The sequence below is a fragment of the Peromyscus maniculatus genome, chromosome 5 (genome assembly GCF_049852395.1).
Source record: "Peromyscus maniculatus bairdii isolate BWxNUB_F1_BW_parent chromosome 5, HU_Pman_BW_mat_3.1, whole genome shotgun sequence".
In the NCBI taxonomy this organism is placed as follows: domain Eukaryota; kingdom Metazoa; phylum Chordata; class Mammalia; order Rodentia; family Cricetidae; genus Peromyscus; species Peromyscus maniculatus.
Genome location: NC_134856.1, coordinates 17,236,738 through 17,252,066, shown reverse-complemented (window position 1 = coordinate 17,252,066; position 15,329 = coordinate 17,236,738). Strand labels below are relative to the sequence as shown.

The following is a 15,329-nucleotide window of genomic DNA, read 5'->3' as shown; positions in this document are numbered from 1 at the left end:
TCTGAGTTCAAGACCAGCCTGGTCTACAGAGTGAGTTCCAGGACAGCCAGGACTACACAGAGAAACCCTGACAATAAAGCAAACAAATAGAAAAGCCTTTATTCTTGAAGTTTTCATCTCTATTTACTAAGAAACAGAAATAATAATCAGGCCTTTGTGCCAAAGTTAGTTGGAATCTAGCCTTACTTGAATGTTTTATACTACTTTCTCTGACTTACAAAGAATGCTGATAGTTTTTTTGGGGGAGAAGCAGGCAGGGGAGTTGTAAAAGAAGTGATCAAACTTTCAGTTAGGCCAGTGCTCCTTTCATGGGAGCTGAGGACATGGATTCCACACTTGCCTTTATCTTCCTGCCTTCTCTGTGTTGGGCCAGAGAGCCATTGAGAACCCTCAGTTCAGCAGCAGGAGGAAGCAGAACCCAGAGAGTAGGCAGCTAGGCAGAATTCTGGGTGCAGGCAGAGAAACACTTGAAAGGGCTTCTTCTCTGCCCAGCTCCCCTTTATTAATTATGCATATTTCTAGAAAGGGAAGAACTATATTCCTTTTCGCACTGCTTCTCTTGGGTTCAGTAAATACTTTTTTTCTTTTTTTTCTTTCTTTTGGTTTTTCAAGACAGGGTTTCTCTGTGTAGCTCTGACTGTCCTGGAACTCACTTGGTAGACCAGGCTCGCCTTGAACTCAGAGATCTGCTTGCCTCTGCCTCCTGAGTGCTGGGATTAAAGGCGTGCACTACTATCACCTGGCTGATACTTTTTTCTTATTAAAGTTACTCTGGTTTGTTTTTTTTTTGTTTTGTTTTTTTTTTTTGTTTGTTTTGTTTTTTTTTTTTTTTTTTGTGTGTGTGTGTGTGTGTGTGTGTGTTGGAGTGCCTAAGAGGCTATCAGAGGCTAGAGTTAACAGGCAGTTGTGAGCTGTCAGATGTGGGTGCTGGGAACTGAACCTACATCTTCTGTAAGAGTGCAGCATCTGTTCTTTTTTAGCCCTGACTGGCCTGCAACTTGCTCTGTAGACCGGGCAGGCCTTAAATTCACCTGCCTCTTCAGTGCTAAGATTAAAGGTATATACTACCATTCCTGGCTCTCAAGATACTTTTAGGAGACCAAAAAAAGGGAAACAAAAATAAAATAGTGGAATAGTAGTGAAATAATAGTGGAATAAATAGTGGAAAAATTTAAAAGATCAATTTGTCAAATGTAGGAGATAGTGTTGTAAGTGGGGATTTTAGAAACAGCTCACTGTTTTAGAAATTAGTAAGTGTCTTTATCTTAAACCAGTTTTTATTGTAATAAGAGAATTTCAGGCAGGTTAGTTCATAGATTTGTAGAAGAAAATATAGGAGTGAGGCTGGAGAGATGATTTAAGGGTTAAGAGTATGTACTGCACTTGTAGAACCTAAGTTTAGTTCCCAGCACCCACATCCTGCTGCTCACAACTGCCTTTAATTCCAGCTCTAGGGGAATTGGTACCCTCTTATGGGCTTCTGCAGGCACCTGCACTCATATGCACATACCCACAGACAGATACACACAATTGAAAATACATCTTAAAAAAATCTAAAATAAAAAAAATGTGGTGGGCAGTGGTGGTGCACACCTTTAATCCCAGCACCTGGGAGGCAGAGGCAGGCAGATCTGCATAGCAAGTCCAGGACAGCCAGAGCTACATAGTGAGACCCTGTCTTAAAAAGGAAAAAGAAGAAGCTGGACGATGGCTCAGCGGTTAAGAACACTGGCTGTTCTTCCAGAGGACCTGGGTTCAATTTCCCAGAACCCACATGGCAGCTCACAACTGTCTGTAACTCCAGTTCCAGGGGACTTGACACCTTCACACTGATGCACATATAATAAAATTAAATAAATTAAAAAAAAATCCGTTCTCTCCTTCACTGTAGGCTCCAAAGATAGAGCTCAGGTTGTCAGCCTTTCTAGGGAAGCACTCACTGGCCCCAGTTCTTTTTACTCTAATGTACCTTTTCACAGTGATTCATCATAACTCATTTTGAAGTGTGTATTAGTGTTTTCTTGCTGTATTTAACTAGATTGATGATTTTATAAACAAAGGTTTTGCAAGTAAAGTAACACATATAATAAAGTTTATTCATAGAGTTCTGTCCTGTACGGAATACCTTTTTGAAGTTATGTTTATGATAGCATTGATAGCTTATCTTTCCTTCTTGTTGTTTAGATGGTGAGGTGGTTGTTTTGCTGTACCGTGCTGGGGTTCCAGCCCAGAGCTGTGTTCATGCTAAGCAAGCACTCTGTCATTGAGCTTTTACCTCAGCTCTTTTGTCTTGTCTTTTGCTAGAGTGACTAGCATTAGTCCCTTAATAACACAATCCACTTAGATGTAAGTATGTGTGTTGATGTGTACGTACATATCTCTGCACATAGATGCGTTCTGGGATCCAAATTAGATCCCAGCAGTACCCTGTGTTTTATTTTTTACTTCAGATTTACTTAGTTTGTGTGTATGAGTGTATGTGTACCATGTGCATTCCTGGTGCCCTTGGAGGTCAGAAGAGAGTTGGATCCCCTGAAACTGGAGTTACAAATGGTTGTGAGCCTTCATGTGGGTGCAGAGAACCGAACCCAGATCCTTTGCAAGAGCAGTTAAGTACTTTTTTTGTTTTAGTTTTTCAAGACAGGGTTTCTCTGTTTAGTCTTTGCTGTCCTGGAACTCACTTTGTAGACCAGGCTGGCCTTGAACTCATAGATATCCTTCTGAATGCTGGGATTAAAGAATACAGATATTAAAGTCACACACAACTATACTCATTTACTCTTTTTCTTAAATAACCGTAACGTATAAGGTCATTGTAACCACAATGCCTAAGACCTCAAGTTTGTTCTTGGCAGCAGAACTACCATTAAGCATGTGGTGCCTGGACTAGAAACTTGGTCATAAGCTTCCTGCTACTGGCCTATGATAAGTGTATAAACTGAGGATAAACTATAGATATTTATAGTAATTCAGCATTGCTACAACATTTTTAAGTTAGTCTATGAGAGTGTAGTTCTGTAAAGAATTAGAAGTTTAGCCGTGATATTTGTGAAGCCTCTTTGTATGTACCATCCTTGAAGTAAAGCCTATATATCTAAAGAAGTAGATGTGTCTAGAAATGGTAAAAAATGCACATTTTTGTATGAGTTATACTGGTGTAAATTATCCTAAAATTGTTGATTTTTTTCTCATAGCATACTGCTTACAGACAGTAACCGAAGATAACCCAGAGCTCCTGAAGTCTTTTGATGGCACAGCACTGCGTGTGCTGGAGTCTGCTTTGCTTTGTCCTGTCACCTCTATGGAGTACATTCTGCTGAAGACACTGGTGGCAGGTAAGGGTTAGCCAAATGATACAGTGACTTGTATGGATAGCAGTGGGGGCCAAGATTCAGCCTTCCTTCATTTTACCACTCCAGCTCTGTGATCTGTCTGGTCTGAAGATCTTAGTATTAGAGCAGGACTTTACCTGACATGGTTTTCCATAGTTATGAAGCCTTCTAGAATAGATGTTTCCATTTCTAAAAAATTATTGTCTTTTTCTTTTCAGGTTTTTGTTTGTTTGTTTGTTTTTTTAAAAAAAAACTTTTTTTTTTTTTTTGTTTTTCGAGACAGGGTTTCTCTGTGTAGCTTTGCGCCTTTCCTGGAACTCGCTTTGGAGACCAGGCTGGCCTTGAACTCACAGAGATCCGCCTGCCTCTGCCTCCCGAGTGCTGGGATTAAAGGCATGCGCCACCACCGCCCGGCTGTTTGTTTGTTTTTGTTTTGTTTTTTAAGACAGGATTTCTCTGTAGCCCTGGCTATCCTGGAACTCAATCTGAGACCAGGCTGGCCTCAAACTTCAGAGGTCTGCTTGCCTCTGCCTCCAGAGTGATAGGATTAAAGGTGTGCACCACCACTGCCCTGCTTATCTTTTCTTTTTACGTGTGTGTGTGTGTGTGTGTGTGTGTGTGTGTGTGTGTGTGTGTGTGGTTGTGTGAGCTTATGTGTCCTACATGGTATAATACAAAGCATGTTGTTGCACAGCCCAATTTCCAGATCTCTTCATCCTGCAAATGAAATTTTATCCACTAAATGAGAACTTTTCCTGACTCTGCTCCCCTTTCCCATCTCTAGTCGACACCGTTCTGCTGTGGATATGACTATTGAAAAAATTAACCTTACACAAATAGAATCATTTGTATTTGTCCCTTTATGGGGGGGGGGGGCGCGGTGCATAGCCTAAGGTCTCCAAGGTTGTCTACATAGTGAAATACTTCAGTACTATTTCTTTTTAATTTTTGAGACAAGGTCTGATGTAGCCCAGGTGGGCCTCAAACTTACTGTATAGTATGATGACTGTAAACTTCCTATACCTTGAGTGCTAGGAGTATAGGCGTGCACCACCACATCCAGTTTATGCAGTGTGGAGATCAAACCCAGGGCTGTGTGCATGCTAAGCAAGCACTCTGCTGACTGAGCTATATTCCAGCTCATTTTCTTCTTTTTCATGCTGAAATAGTATTCGTGTGTGTGTGTGTGTGTGTGTGTGTGTGTGTGTGTGTGTGTGTGTGTGTGTGTGTATGATTCTTGGGTGTTTTTGTTGTTGTTTGGTTTTGGTTTTTTGAGGCAGGGTCTCCATAGCTGTGGCTGTTCTGGAAGTTACTCTCTTTTGTCTTTTCATTCTCAGATGGGCACCTGTGTGGTTTTCACCATTTAGCTATTGTTAATCATGTCACAGTGACCATGACTAGTTTCATCTAGCCTCTGCTTTCAGTATTTTTAGTTATGCCTAAGTGGTATTTTTATGTTGCAATCACTTTTTTGGAGATAGGGTCTCGTATGGCTACAACTTGCATTGTAGCTGAATTGACCTGGAACTTGTGATCCTCCTGCCTTCACCTCCCGAATGCTAGGATTGCTGGTGTACAGTACCAGCCCTGATATTGCAGTCCTAGGGGTTGAACCCAGGGTTTTGTGCATGCTGGGCAAGCATTCTACCAACTAAGCTGCCATTCACTTTAAAAAATTTCTTCCTGGAAGCACTGTTTTATTTTGATAGGAAAATGCCAAGAACTTGCAGTCTGTCTTTTACATGAGATTTTGGAGGGTTAATAACATCCCAGTACACTTGGGATTTAAGAAGCTGCAGAGAAGAGTAGCTTAGGTGAAAATGGAGGAAAACGGCTTGCCTTCTGTCATTTTAAAAGAAACTTGATCAGTATCTCTGGGTGTGCAATGTTCTATACCAGAGAAAGATGTGTGTGCCAAGGCAGGATGAACAAAGGCAATTAGGTTGGATATTTTGAAATTACACCAAAGCCTAAAGACTCAGCCCTGTGGAAACTCTTTTTCCCCTCACTACTATATAATATTATGTTGTTCCATTTAGTTATACTTCATTTATTTTTTGCTATTTAATATTTCCCTTTATTATACCAAAATCAGTCTCTATTACCTTGTCAGTGTTAGAACCCATTTTTAATAAGGATTCCACAGGCAATTTCTTTGTCTTCATCATTTGTCTTTATTATTTTTTCCCAGGCACAATATGGAACCTAAAGGACATTATTCCATCTAAGAGTCAGGCAGAAATCATAAATGCCATACTGAAGATCTTATCTGAAGTTCTGGAGGTGAACGCTGCTGACACAGTCATTCAGATGAAGGAGGCTGAAACCCAGCGGTTAAAAACAGCTGCCGAGACTGAGGACATACTAGCAAATGCTAATGGTGATGGTTTGGTTGAAGATGATGAAATGGAGGAAATTCCCCATAAAAGAAAACTCAGAAGGAAAACGTTTATTTCCGATTTACTTCCAGTAAGTCAGAATGGTGTTCAACGTGAATTAATACATCTATTTTTTTAACAGGTGTTCTTAGCATTATAGAAAAATACTATAGCCTATTTTTTAGTAAAAGTCATATTTTCCTGTTGATTCTTATTATGACATTAGAAATATACCCCTGTAGAAGAAACAAACAAAAAATGTCTAAAGTGAAATCTTTCTGTGTGGGAGCTTTCATTTCAGATACCAGCCTGGCTTCCTGACGCTGTCCATTCCAGTTACCCATTGTCTCCCAGGCTGTTTTCACACTGATCCTATTCTGCTCAGTTTGTCCCTTGAATTCTTATCTTTTTTTTTTTTTTTTTTTTGGTTTTTCGAGACAGGGTTTCTCTGTGTAGCTTTGCGCCTTTCCTGGGACTCACTTGGTAGTCCAGGCTGGCCTCGAACTCACAGAGATCCACCTGGCTCTGCCTCCCGAGTGCTGGGATTAAAGGCGTGCGCCACCACCGCCCAGCGAATTCTTATCTTTTATTTTAGTATTTATCTTTAGCAGAGCAATAGGCCAAACCTTTTTTCCCCCTCTGCCATCAGGCTGAGCGGAAGAGGCTGGGGAAGTGGTGTCTTTATGCTGGTGTGTGTTGGTGAGGGTGCACAGTTGTGAGTATTTCAGCTGAGAAAGTGTCGATGGACCCATGCTTTGGAAGAATGTTTTCCTCCAGGAGGTGAGAATATAGGAAGGCAAGGAAGACCCAGATGGGGTCTGCTCATGTGTATTCCATGCTGTACGAGCCACAGTCGTGTTTTCTGCACTTGGGGATCCCTGTTTTTAGGAAGACAGACACATAAGCCTGTGGTTGTGAGCCCTGTGCTAAGAACAGTGGTAGAACTGCGATCAAATTCCTGACATTTCTGTAAACTTGGTACATGTGACTAATCCCAGATGGGAGAGTGAAGGAGAAAGCTGTTGGCGATGACACAGGCCAACTTGAGCTGTGTGAAATGGTGAAGTAAGAGAATTGTGAAGCTGTGGTAATGTTTAGAGAGAGCACTCAGCTGGCAGGAAGAGCAGGAGGCTGCTAAGGAAAGTTGACAAGCCTCGGCTAGGAGAATACAGTTCACATCCTCTCATGGGACAGTGCCAGGGCTGGCTTGTCTTGATTCATATGAAATGAATTGAAATTAATTGTCTTGAGTCAACATCTTACAGTTCTGATTAGTTTATATTTAGAACTCTTTAAATCGAGTATAGCTCAAAGTATTTTCTTATAGATTGTTTGCTTATTTTGTTTTAGCTGCCCTAGTAGGTGGGATTACAAGTGCCCAACTCTTACATTCTTAAAGACTTATGAAGCATAGTTTTATGTTTTTTTTTAATTATTATGTTTTATTGGGAGGGAGAAGGCACATGCATGCCATAGAACATGTGTGGAGGTCAGAGGCAACTTGTAGGAATCAGTTCTTTTTTTCTACCATGTGGTGCCTGGGTTTGAACTCAGATAATGAGGCTTGGCAGCAGGAGTCTTTAACCACTGGACCATCTCTCTCACCTGCATAATTTAATCTTAGAGCTTTAAAGAAATCAGGGTTTTTATATATAGAACAGTTACATATGAACAACCAAATATTGTGTTAAGTGAGAAGGCCATTTTATCCTCAAGTTGTTTATAAACCAGAAGATGCCCTAAAAATCATAGGACTTCCTCTATGTACACAGCCATGTATTGGAGCCTCAGATTTAATCCTTGTCTCACTTTGCGTCAGCATTATTGAAAACCAGCAACAATGGAGGGAGGCACAGGCGTGCGTGCACCTTGTCCAGAGGGAGGCATGTCTGAGGAACCCAGTAGTGTTTCTTGGAATGTCACGGGTTGGTTGAAGGGTAGACCTCCTGGAATGTGCTTGTGTGTGGAGAGTGGGAGTGTGATGCATGTGCTTTCAGCTGGCGCTGTAGTATTCTCTGCTGTCCTGATGGATCCAGGCGGGCTGCTTTTCTACTCTGTCTGCCCATCAGAGGTTGATGTTGTTTTGAGACAGTCTGCCTGTGGCTGACTTCAGATTCTTAAGTTTTCACCTCTGGAGTGTTGGATTTCCACGACACTTAGCTTCAGAAATGGAAATTGCTGTGAGCTTGTCAGGGAACCCTGAAGGATCTGAAATTCTTGCTGGGAGTTGGTTTCATTCACGTGTGACTCCTCTTGTCTGCAGTTTGGCTTCCAGGAGGCTCTGAAAGGAGTAAGGGGAGGAGAAACCCTCCCTCTGCCAAGATCAAGGTAGAAACATCACAGTTTAAAAAATAATTGGTGATTCACTTTAACGTATGGCCCTCCTGGGATTACAAATCTGAACATTCATGTTAGCCAGATGTATTTCCTTAAGTATTATCTTAAAAATAGAGGGACTGTGGGCGGGGAGATTGCTCAGAGGGTGAGAGTGCTTGCTCTGTAAGCACGAAGACCGAAGCTCAAACACGCAGAACTTATGTAGAAAGCCAAGCATGGCTACGTGTGCTTGTAATTCCAGTCTTAGGGGTGTAGACAGATGGATCCTCAGAGCTCAATAGCCAGCAAGTCTAGCCAAAACAGTAGGCTTGTGAGTCAGTGAGAGACCCTGTTGCTGAGTCCAGCTTTTCTCCAGGAACAGACCTGATGGGAGTGGTGAGGGAATGGCAAGTTGGGATCCAGTAGTCTGGACTCTCAGCTGAAGAAACTGCAGGACCCTCGAATCTCATTATGTTTATTATATAGAGTTGTACAGAGAAGGAGTTATTACATACATATGTATCATGTATTGTTACATACAGCTGAATAAGGAGGTGGAGTTGTTACATACAGGTAAACAAGGAGACAAGTTTAATTTTGGTAGGATCAGTCTCTGTAGCTTAGCAGTCTTCAGGCTATAAACATCCAAGGGCAGAAAGCTATGGTGGGCATGTTCTGCACACACTGTCAGCATCCACACATGGGTCAGAAGGAAAGACTTTGCCATTTCTCCGTGGGTCTGAGGTTCTGAGGTCCTTCGCCTATGTCAAAATTATACATTCACTCACTCAGGGCTTCCTCTGCTCCTACACCCTGTCTCAAGGCGATGAGGTAGGGCACGACAGAGGAAGCCTGCCTCCCCCTGTGTGTGTACTTGTACACTCATGTGCCTTCACTATTTCCATATGACATACACACAGAGGGGCTGAGGATAGTGTCAGTGGTAGAGTGCATGCTAACTATGTTTAAGTCCCTGGCTTAATACTGGCACAGTGAAAGAAAGAAATAAAAGTTTGAGCTCATAAAGTATATTGTTTTCTCAAAGCAAAAATTGCTTTTAGAGCCTTAACTCGTTACCTTAGATAATTAACATGCAAGTAAGTTAGCCAGCCAGCATTTAGGTGCCAGTAGAGTGCTAGGTGTCAGACTCAGACGGTCTATGAGTACCAACTCACAGTAAGCTGAGATCGTTCAAACTGCCTGTCGGTTCTGCTGGAGTCCTGTCAATTAAAAACCTTCAGTTGCATCATTAAACTTAAGAAGGCATAACATAAATATGTAAAGAAAAGAACAATTTTTTTTTTGAGACAGGGTTTCTCTATGTAACAGCCCTGGCTGTCCTGGAATTCACTTTGTAGACCAGGCTGACCTCGAACTCACTGAGATCCTCCTGCCTCTGCCTCCCAAATGCTGGGATTAAAGGAATATGCCACTACCATGCTGTGAGCAATTTTTATAATACACGCAGAAATAGTCCCTCCTTAGCTCCCAGGCTTATAATTTATCCAGTCTGGTATTCTATTTCATTTGTACCTCTTCAGTTGCCCCTTCTGCTCCTGGTTACTTTGACACAAATCCTAGATGCCATAAGGTATTCTTTATGTCAGTTTGATAACAGTAAGAAGTAGAGGAGCCGGGCAGTGATGGCGCACACCTTTAATCTCAGCACTCAGGAGGCAGAGGCAGGCGGATCTCTGTGAGTTCGAGGCCAGCCTGGTCTACAGAGCAAGTTCTAGGACAGGCTCCAAAGTTACACAGAGAAACCCTGTCTCAAAAAAACCAAAAAAAAAAAAAAAAAAAAAAAAAAAGAAGTAAAAGAATGCTCTCAGCAGCAATTACATAAATGGGAAGCTAATCTCAGAATTTCTTGTAGCATGGATCTGTATACATTTTAAGTAAGAGAATCCAAAGCAAATCTATTTAGTGACAGTCTATTCTTAGCTTAGCTGAACATCACACACACAGAGACCTGAATAGAAATGGTTTTTAAACACAGTGTGAGTAGAAGAAACATGGAATATAAATTCAGGGATTGCTTTTAGATTAGCAGTCTGTTTTTGATTTTTTAAAAATATACTTTATTTTATGTGCACATTTATCTATGAGGGTGTTGGATCCTCTGGAACTGGAGTTATAAGCTGCCATGTAGGTGCTGGGAATTGAACCTGGGTCCTCTGGAAGAGTAGCCAGTGCTCCTAATCACAGAATCATTTCTCCAGCCCCTGTTTATGATTTTTGCAGGGGGAGGGTGCTAGGACTGAACCTATCACACACACACACACACACACACACACACACACACACACACACACACCATGCATTCTATCAGCCATCGTTCATTTTTGTTAGATAATATAGGCCAAAGTTATAGTTAAGTTTTTAGACAAAGCATTTGTTGGTGGGATTTTATTTATTTATTTATTTGTTTGTTTGTTTGTTTGAGACAGTGTCACTGTGTAGTTCTGGCTGACCTGGAACTTGCTATGTAAACCAGGCTGGCCTCAAGCTCACAGAGATCCATCTGCCTCTGCTTCCTGAGTGCTGGGATTAAAGGTGTGTGCTACCATGCCTGGCTTGTTAGTTGCATTTTTAAATGAGCACAAACATTCTGGAAAGGAAAATGGTAATGCATCATAAGACATATCGACATATTTTTAACTTTGGACCCAGTAAGTATGAGGAAATAAGATACACATATGTATATATCCAAAGGGAATTTATACATATCCACAGGGAATTGGCTGTAACTCAGGCCCCGGCCCCACCCCAGGTTCCAAATCCTCAGCTGTTAAGTTCTTCATATGAAATGAATGGCATGTTATTTACATCCACTTACACACATCCTCCCACAGCTTTCAGTCATCTTTAGATTAGGTTTTTGCTTGTTGATTTTGTTTTGTTTTAATATAGGGCCTCATATATCCAAGATCAGTCTCAAATTTTCTGTGTAGCCAGAGGATGACCTGTTATTTCTAATGCTGTCTTCACTTTCCAAGTGCTATGATATAGGCATGCCCATGATATGGGCATCACCATGCCCAGATTGTATAGTGTTGGAGATCATACCCAAGGCTTTGTGCATAATAGGCAAGCATTCTACCAACTAAGCCATATGCTTGGCCATCTTTGCATTCTTTTTTTTTTTTTTTTTTTTCGAGACAGGGTTTCTCTGCTTAGCTTTGCGCCTTTCCTGGAGCTCACTTGGTAGCCCAGGCTGGCCTCGAACTCACAGAGATCCGCCTGGCTCTGCCTCCCAAGTGCTGGGATTAAAGGCGTGTGCCACCATCGCCCGGCCTACCATCTTTGCATTCTTAACAATATGTAATACAGTGTAGGATAAGAAGGGATTTTGTGGTGCTAGAGAGATGGCTCAGAGGTTAAGAGCACTGACTGCTCTTCCAGAGGTCCTGAGTTCAATTCCCAGCACACATGATGGCTCACAACCATCTGTAATGAGATCTGGTGCCCTCTTCTGCCCTGCAGTCATACATGCTGTATACATAATAAATAAATAAATCTTTAAAAAAAAGGGGGGGGATTTTGTTTTGCTAGCTTGCTTAATTGCATTTAGTGCTAAGGATCAGACCCAGGGCTTTGCACATTCTTTGCAAACACTTTTCCACTGAGTTACATCTCCAGCCCTCTTAGTAAAATGTAATTGCTATATATATAGTTCTATTACTTATAGAATACTGACAAGTACAGATGCAGTTTTCCCCAGGTATTTTTGGTCTTAGGCTGAGACAGGAAGGTTGAGCCCCGGAATTTGAGCTCTTCCTCCCCCGACCTACAATATAGCAAGAGTTTTTAGCAAGGAAGAAAAAAGATGGAAATTTATTAACTCCATGAATACAAAGACTAGAGGTATGGGAAATTGACTATAATCCAAAATACTCACATCATACAATTATAGTAGATCCACTTAGTGAAATTTTGTTTAGTCACTAAAAAAGACAGTTTGAATTTGTAAACAATAAAGTACATGTTATTTTCAAGGTTATTCCACTCACAATAGGATATCAGTGTGGCTGATTGACTTTTTACAGGCAATTTAAGAATTAAGGTTTATAGTAAGTTTATATTGTTCATTTTAAGAAATACTAATTGATAAAATTTATGTTTTTGAAGAAAAAAAGTCTTCATTTTTTCTGTTTTCTTTTTTTTTTTTTGGTCTTTTTTGAGACAGGGTTTTTCTGTATAACAGTCCTAGCTGTCCTGAAACTCACTTTGTAGACCAGGCTGACCTTGAACAAAACTGATGCTTGATTTTTATTTTCATTTTTTAGCCTACTGACAAGGAGCTTCGAGAGGCCACGGCATTGCTGACCGCTCAGCAGACGGCTCTGGAAGTTATCGTCAACATGTGCTGCAGTGAAGGTTTGCTCCCTGCTTACACTGGACGTCCCCACCCCGTTCCCACCCCCCACACCAAGGGCAGCCTCCATGGAGGTTTGATACCCAGTTATGTCTGCTTTGCCCTCTCCTCAGATCCCTCAGATGATGAGTGGGAAGAGCTTTCTAGTAGTGATGAAAGTGAAGCCTGTATGGAAAACTCCTTCAATGAGTGCAGTGGGCAGCTGCTGTCCCCACTGTGCCTGTCCCATGAGATTCACACTGCCCTCACCAACTGCCTCATCCCAAAGAAGGTAACCTAGCTTCAGCCTGGCCTCAGGTTGGGGGGTGGGAATGGCTGATGCGAGCTGTTGACCTGGAGAGCAGGAGCTTAGGTGTGAAGCAGAACTGACAGAGCTAGAAATGCACACATGTTCTGACCACGCTAACTTGTAAACAAAAGTCGGACTTCACAGAGAAGTCCTCTTTAAGATGATCTCCCTTTTATCTTTTTCTGTTTCCCTTTCCAACCTAGGTTTTTGAGAAGACCGCTTCACCAAACAGTGTTGCCATTGACATATGTTCTAGGAACCCTACTTGGAAACCTTTGATTAGGAAGTAAGAACCTACTTTCAATTTTCAGAAATGTTTATCATTTTATCATTATGTGAAATGTTGGAATATTGAATAGAAAATGCTCCCAAGACAGCCTTGGTTTGTACACTGGAGAAGTTTGTGCCCCTGTGTGCTGGGATACCAGTGTGAGAACGAATCTTCACAGCAGTGTGGGGCATAGTTGCCCCAGCTTGGGAACAGCTTTGATGTCTGTCATGGTCCTATGTGTAAGAAGTTGACATTCAGCAGTCAAGAGGATCTGAACTGGGACCACTCACAACACAGCAGAACGCACTGCGCTGAGCAGAGCGAGTCAGACAGAATGTGTGCACCGTTGCTCCCTTTCCACAGAGCACACGTCTAGGCAACACTAGGGACGTACACCAAATGACTCCCCTATGAAAAAGCAAGGAAGAAAGCAGGCCTGGCGTGCAGGTCTGTAACCTCAGCTACCTGAGGCTGAAGTGGGAGGGTGACAAGTTCAAGCTCTGCCTGGGAAGCCTGTTGAGAGCCTGTCCTCGGGGTTTTTAAAAGTCAGAAGTGGCTGAGTTCGGGGTAGAGTGCTTGTCTAGCATGAGTGGTACCATGGGATCAGTCCCTGGGACAGAAAATATCAATAAAAATGAAAACATAAAGCAAGGAGTTTGCTGTCCAAGGCTGAATAGAGGTTGACGACTCACAATGAGTTGTGCTCGTAGCCCTTGAGTGCTCAGGCACTTTGATTGGCAGATTAGCAGTTCACATTATTCTTTGTGACCTGCCCCAGATCCCCTTGAATTTGTAGGTACTCTTAATTAGAATCTGAAGCTTAGATTAAAAATTGGCACTGAGCCAGACATGGAGGCACATAACTCGAATCCCAGGATTCAAGAGGATCACAAATTCAAAGCCAATATAGACTTCATAGTGAGCTCCAGGGTAGCCTGGGGTACAAAGCAAATGCTATGCCATAATCAACAACGATAGTAAAAATCGCTAGACCCATAGAATTCCAGTATATTAGCTTTACAGAATCCCACTGTTCGCTCTCTTTGCAGATTGAACACTATTCAGTGTAGAGCCCTTATGTGTCTCCAGAGTCTTGTGTCTCTCCTGGACCTGGACCATCTTGGAGGAGCCCCAGCTCTTCAGACACTTGCACAGCACCTGTCACAACTTCTTTTTTCTCAGCCAGGTAAATATTTAGACATTACTGTGAAAGACGACTTGGACATAGCAGAACTTTGAAGGATTGGAACTTGAACTCTGTAAATGGAGTGTTATCATAGTTAACCTGCAGAAACCTTTCCCAGACAATTGCAGCCATGTATTATCATTGCCAGTGACAGTCTAGTGGTGCCAGTAGGGGTGTGTGTGTGTGTGTGTGTGTGTGTGTGTGTGTGTGTGTGTGTGTATTTTAAAATTAATGTCAATCTGAGCAGTGGTGACCCACACCTTTAACCCCAGCATTTGGAAGACAGAAACAGAGGATCTCTTGAGTTCCAGGCCAGCCTGGTCTATAGGGTGAGTTCCAGGACAACCAGGACTACACACACACACACACACACACACACACACACACACACACACACACACACAACTGTCTCAAAAAAACAGAATAAATAATTAAATTAATATCAAGCCAATTTAAATGAGTCATAAATATCAGGTCTTCATTAGGATATTTGAGTAAGTATTCTTTTTTTTTTTTAAGTTTCAGAGTTTTATTAGGAGGAAGGGGGTGGGGGAGCACATTCGGAGAGCACAGGGAAAGATAATGGGGTGGGGGGGAGAGAGCAGAGCAGAGAGCTCTTTTTATTTTTTAATTTGAGGATTTCATACATGAGTCTACTATATCTGCAATTGTTTCTACCCCAGTTCTCCCTGTCTTCCCCTATTGCCCTCTCTTAAATTCATGACCCCTTCTATGTTTATTCCTGCTTCAAACACACACAAGAACATAGACACACAATGCACTGGTCCAGTCAGTGCTGAACCACCTACATGTACTCAGGGCTGACCAGGGAGGATTGTGCTCTTATCCCTGAAAAAACAAACAAACAAAACAAAAGAAAACTGTTTCTCCCTCTGTCAGCAGCCATTAGCTATAGCTTCTTAGCTAAAGGTATGGCCTTGTGAAATTTTCCTTTATTCTTGTTGGCACATCAACTGGTGTGGTATTTGCAGGTCTTGTGCTGGCAGTATTTTGCTGAGAGTTCATAGGAGCAACATCCCTGTCCTCTTTAGAAGAAACTATCTTGCAGCAGTCATCCTGCTCCTCAGGCTCTTATAGTCTTTCCTTCCCCATGTAGTGTTACCTGAGCCTTAGGTGTGGGAGTTGGGTTATAGATGTCCCATTGGCGGCTGAGCACCCCAT

At 42.0% G+C, this 15,329-nt stretch overlaps 1 protein-coding gene across 2 annotated transcripts in view; it reads left to right on the top strand.

Annotated features, from left to right (window-relative positions):
- Window positions 1-15,329, top strand: part of Heatr3 (HEAT repeat containing 3) — a 37,813-nt gene that overhangs the window by 7,822 nt on the left and 14,662 nt on the right. For both annotated transcript variants that reach the window (XM_076571753.1, XM_076571751.1), the window contains exons 6-11: window positions 3,195-3,335; window positions 5,524-5,801; window positions 12,313-12,403; window positions 12,515-12,672; window positions 12,894-12,976; window positions 14,011-14,147. In XM_076571753.1, the coding sequence (XP_076427868.1) occupies window positions 3,195-3,335; window positions 5,524-5,801; window positions 12,313-12,403; window positions 12,515-12,672; window positions 12,894-12,976; window positions 14,011-14,147 (888 nt within the window). The remainder of the gene's footprint in view (window positions 1-3,194; window positions 3,336-5,523; window positions 5,802-12,312; window positions 12,404-12,514; window positions 12,673-12,893; window positions 12,977-14,010; window positions 14,148-15,329) is intronic.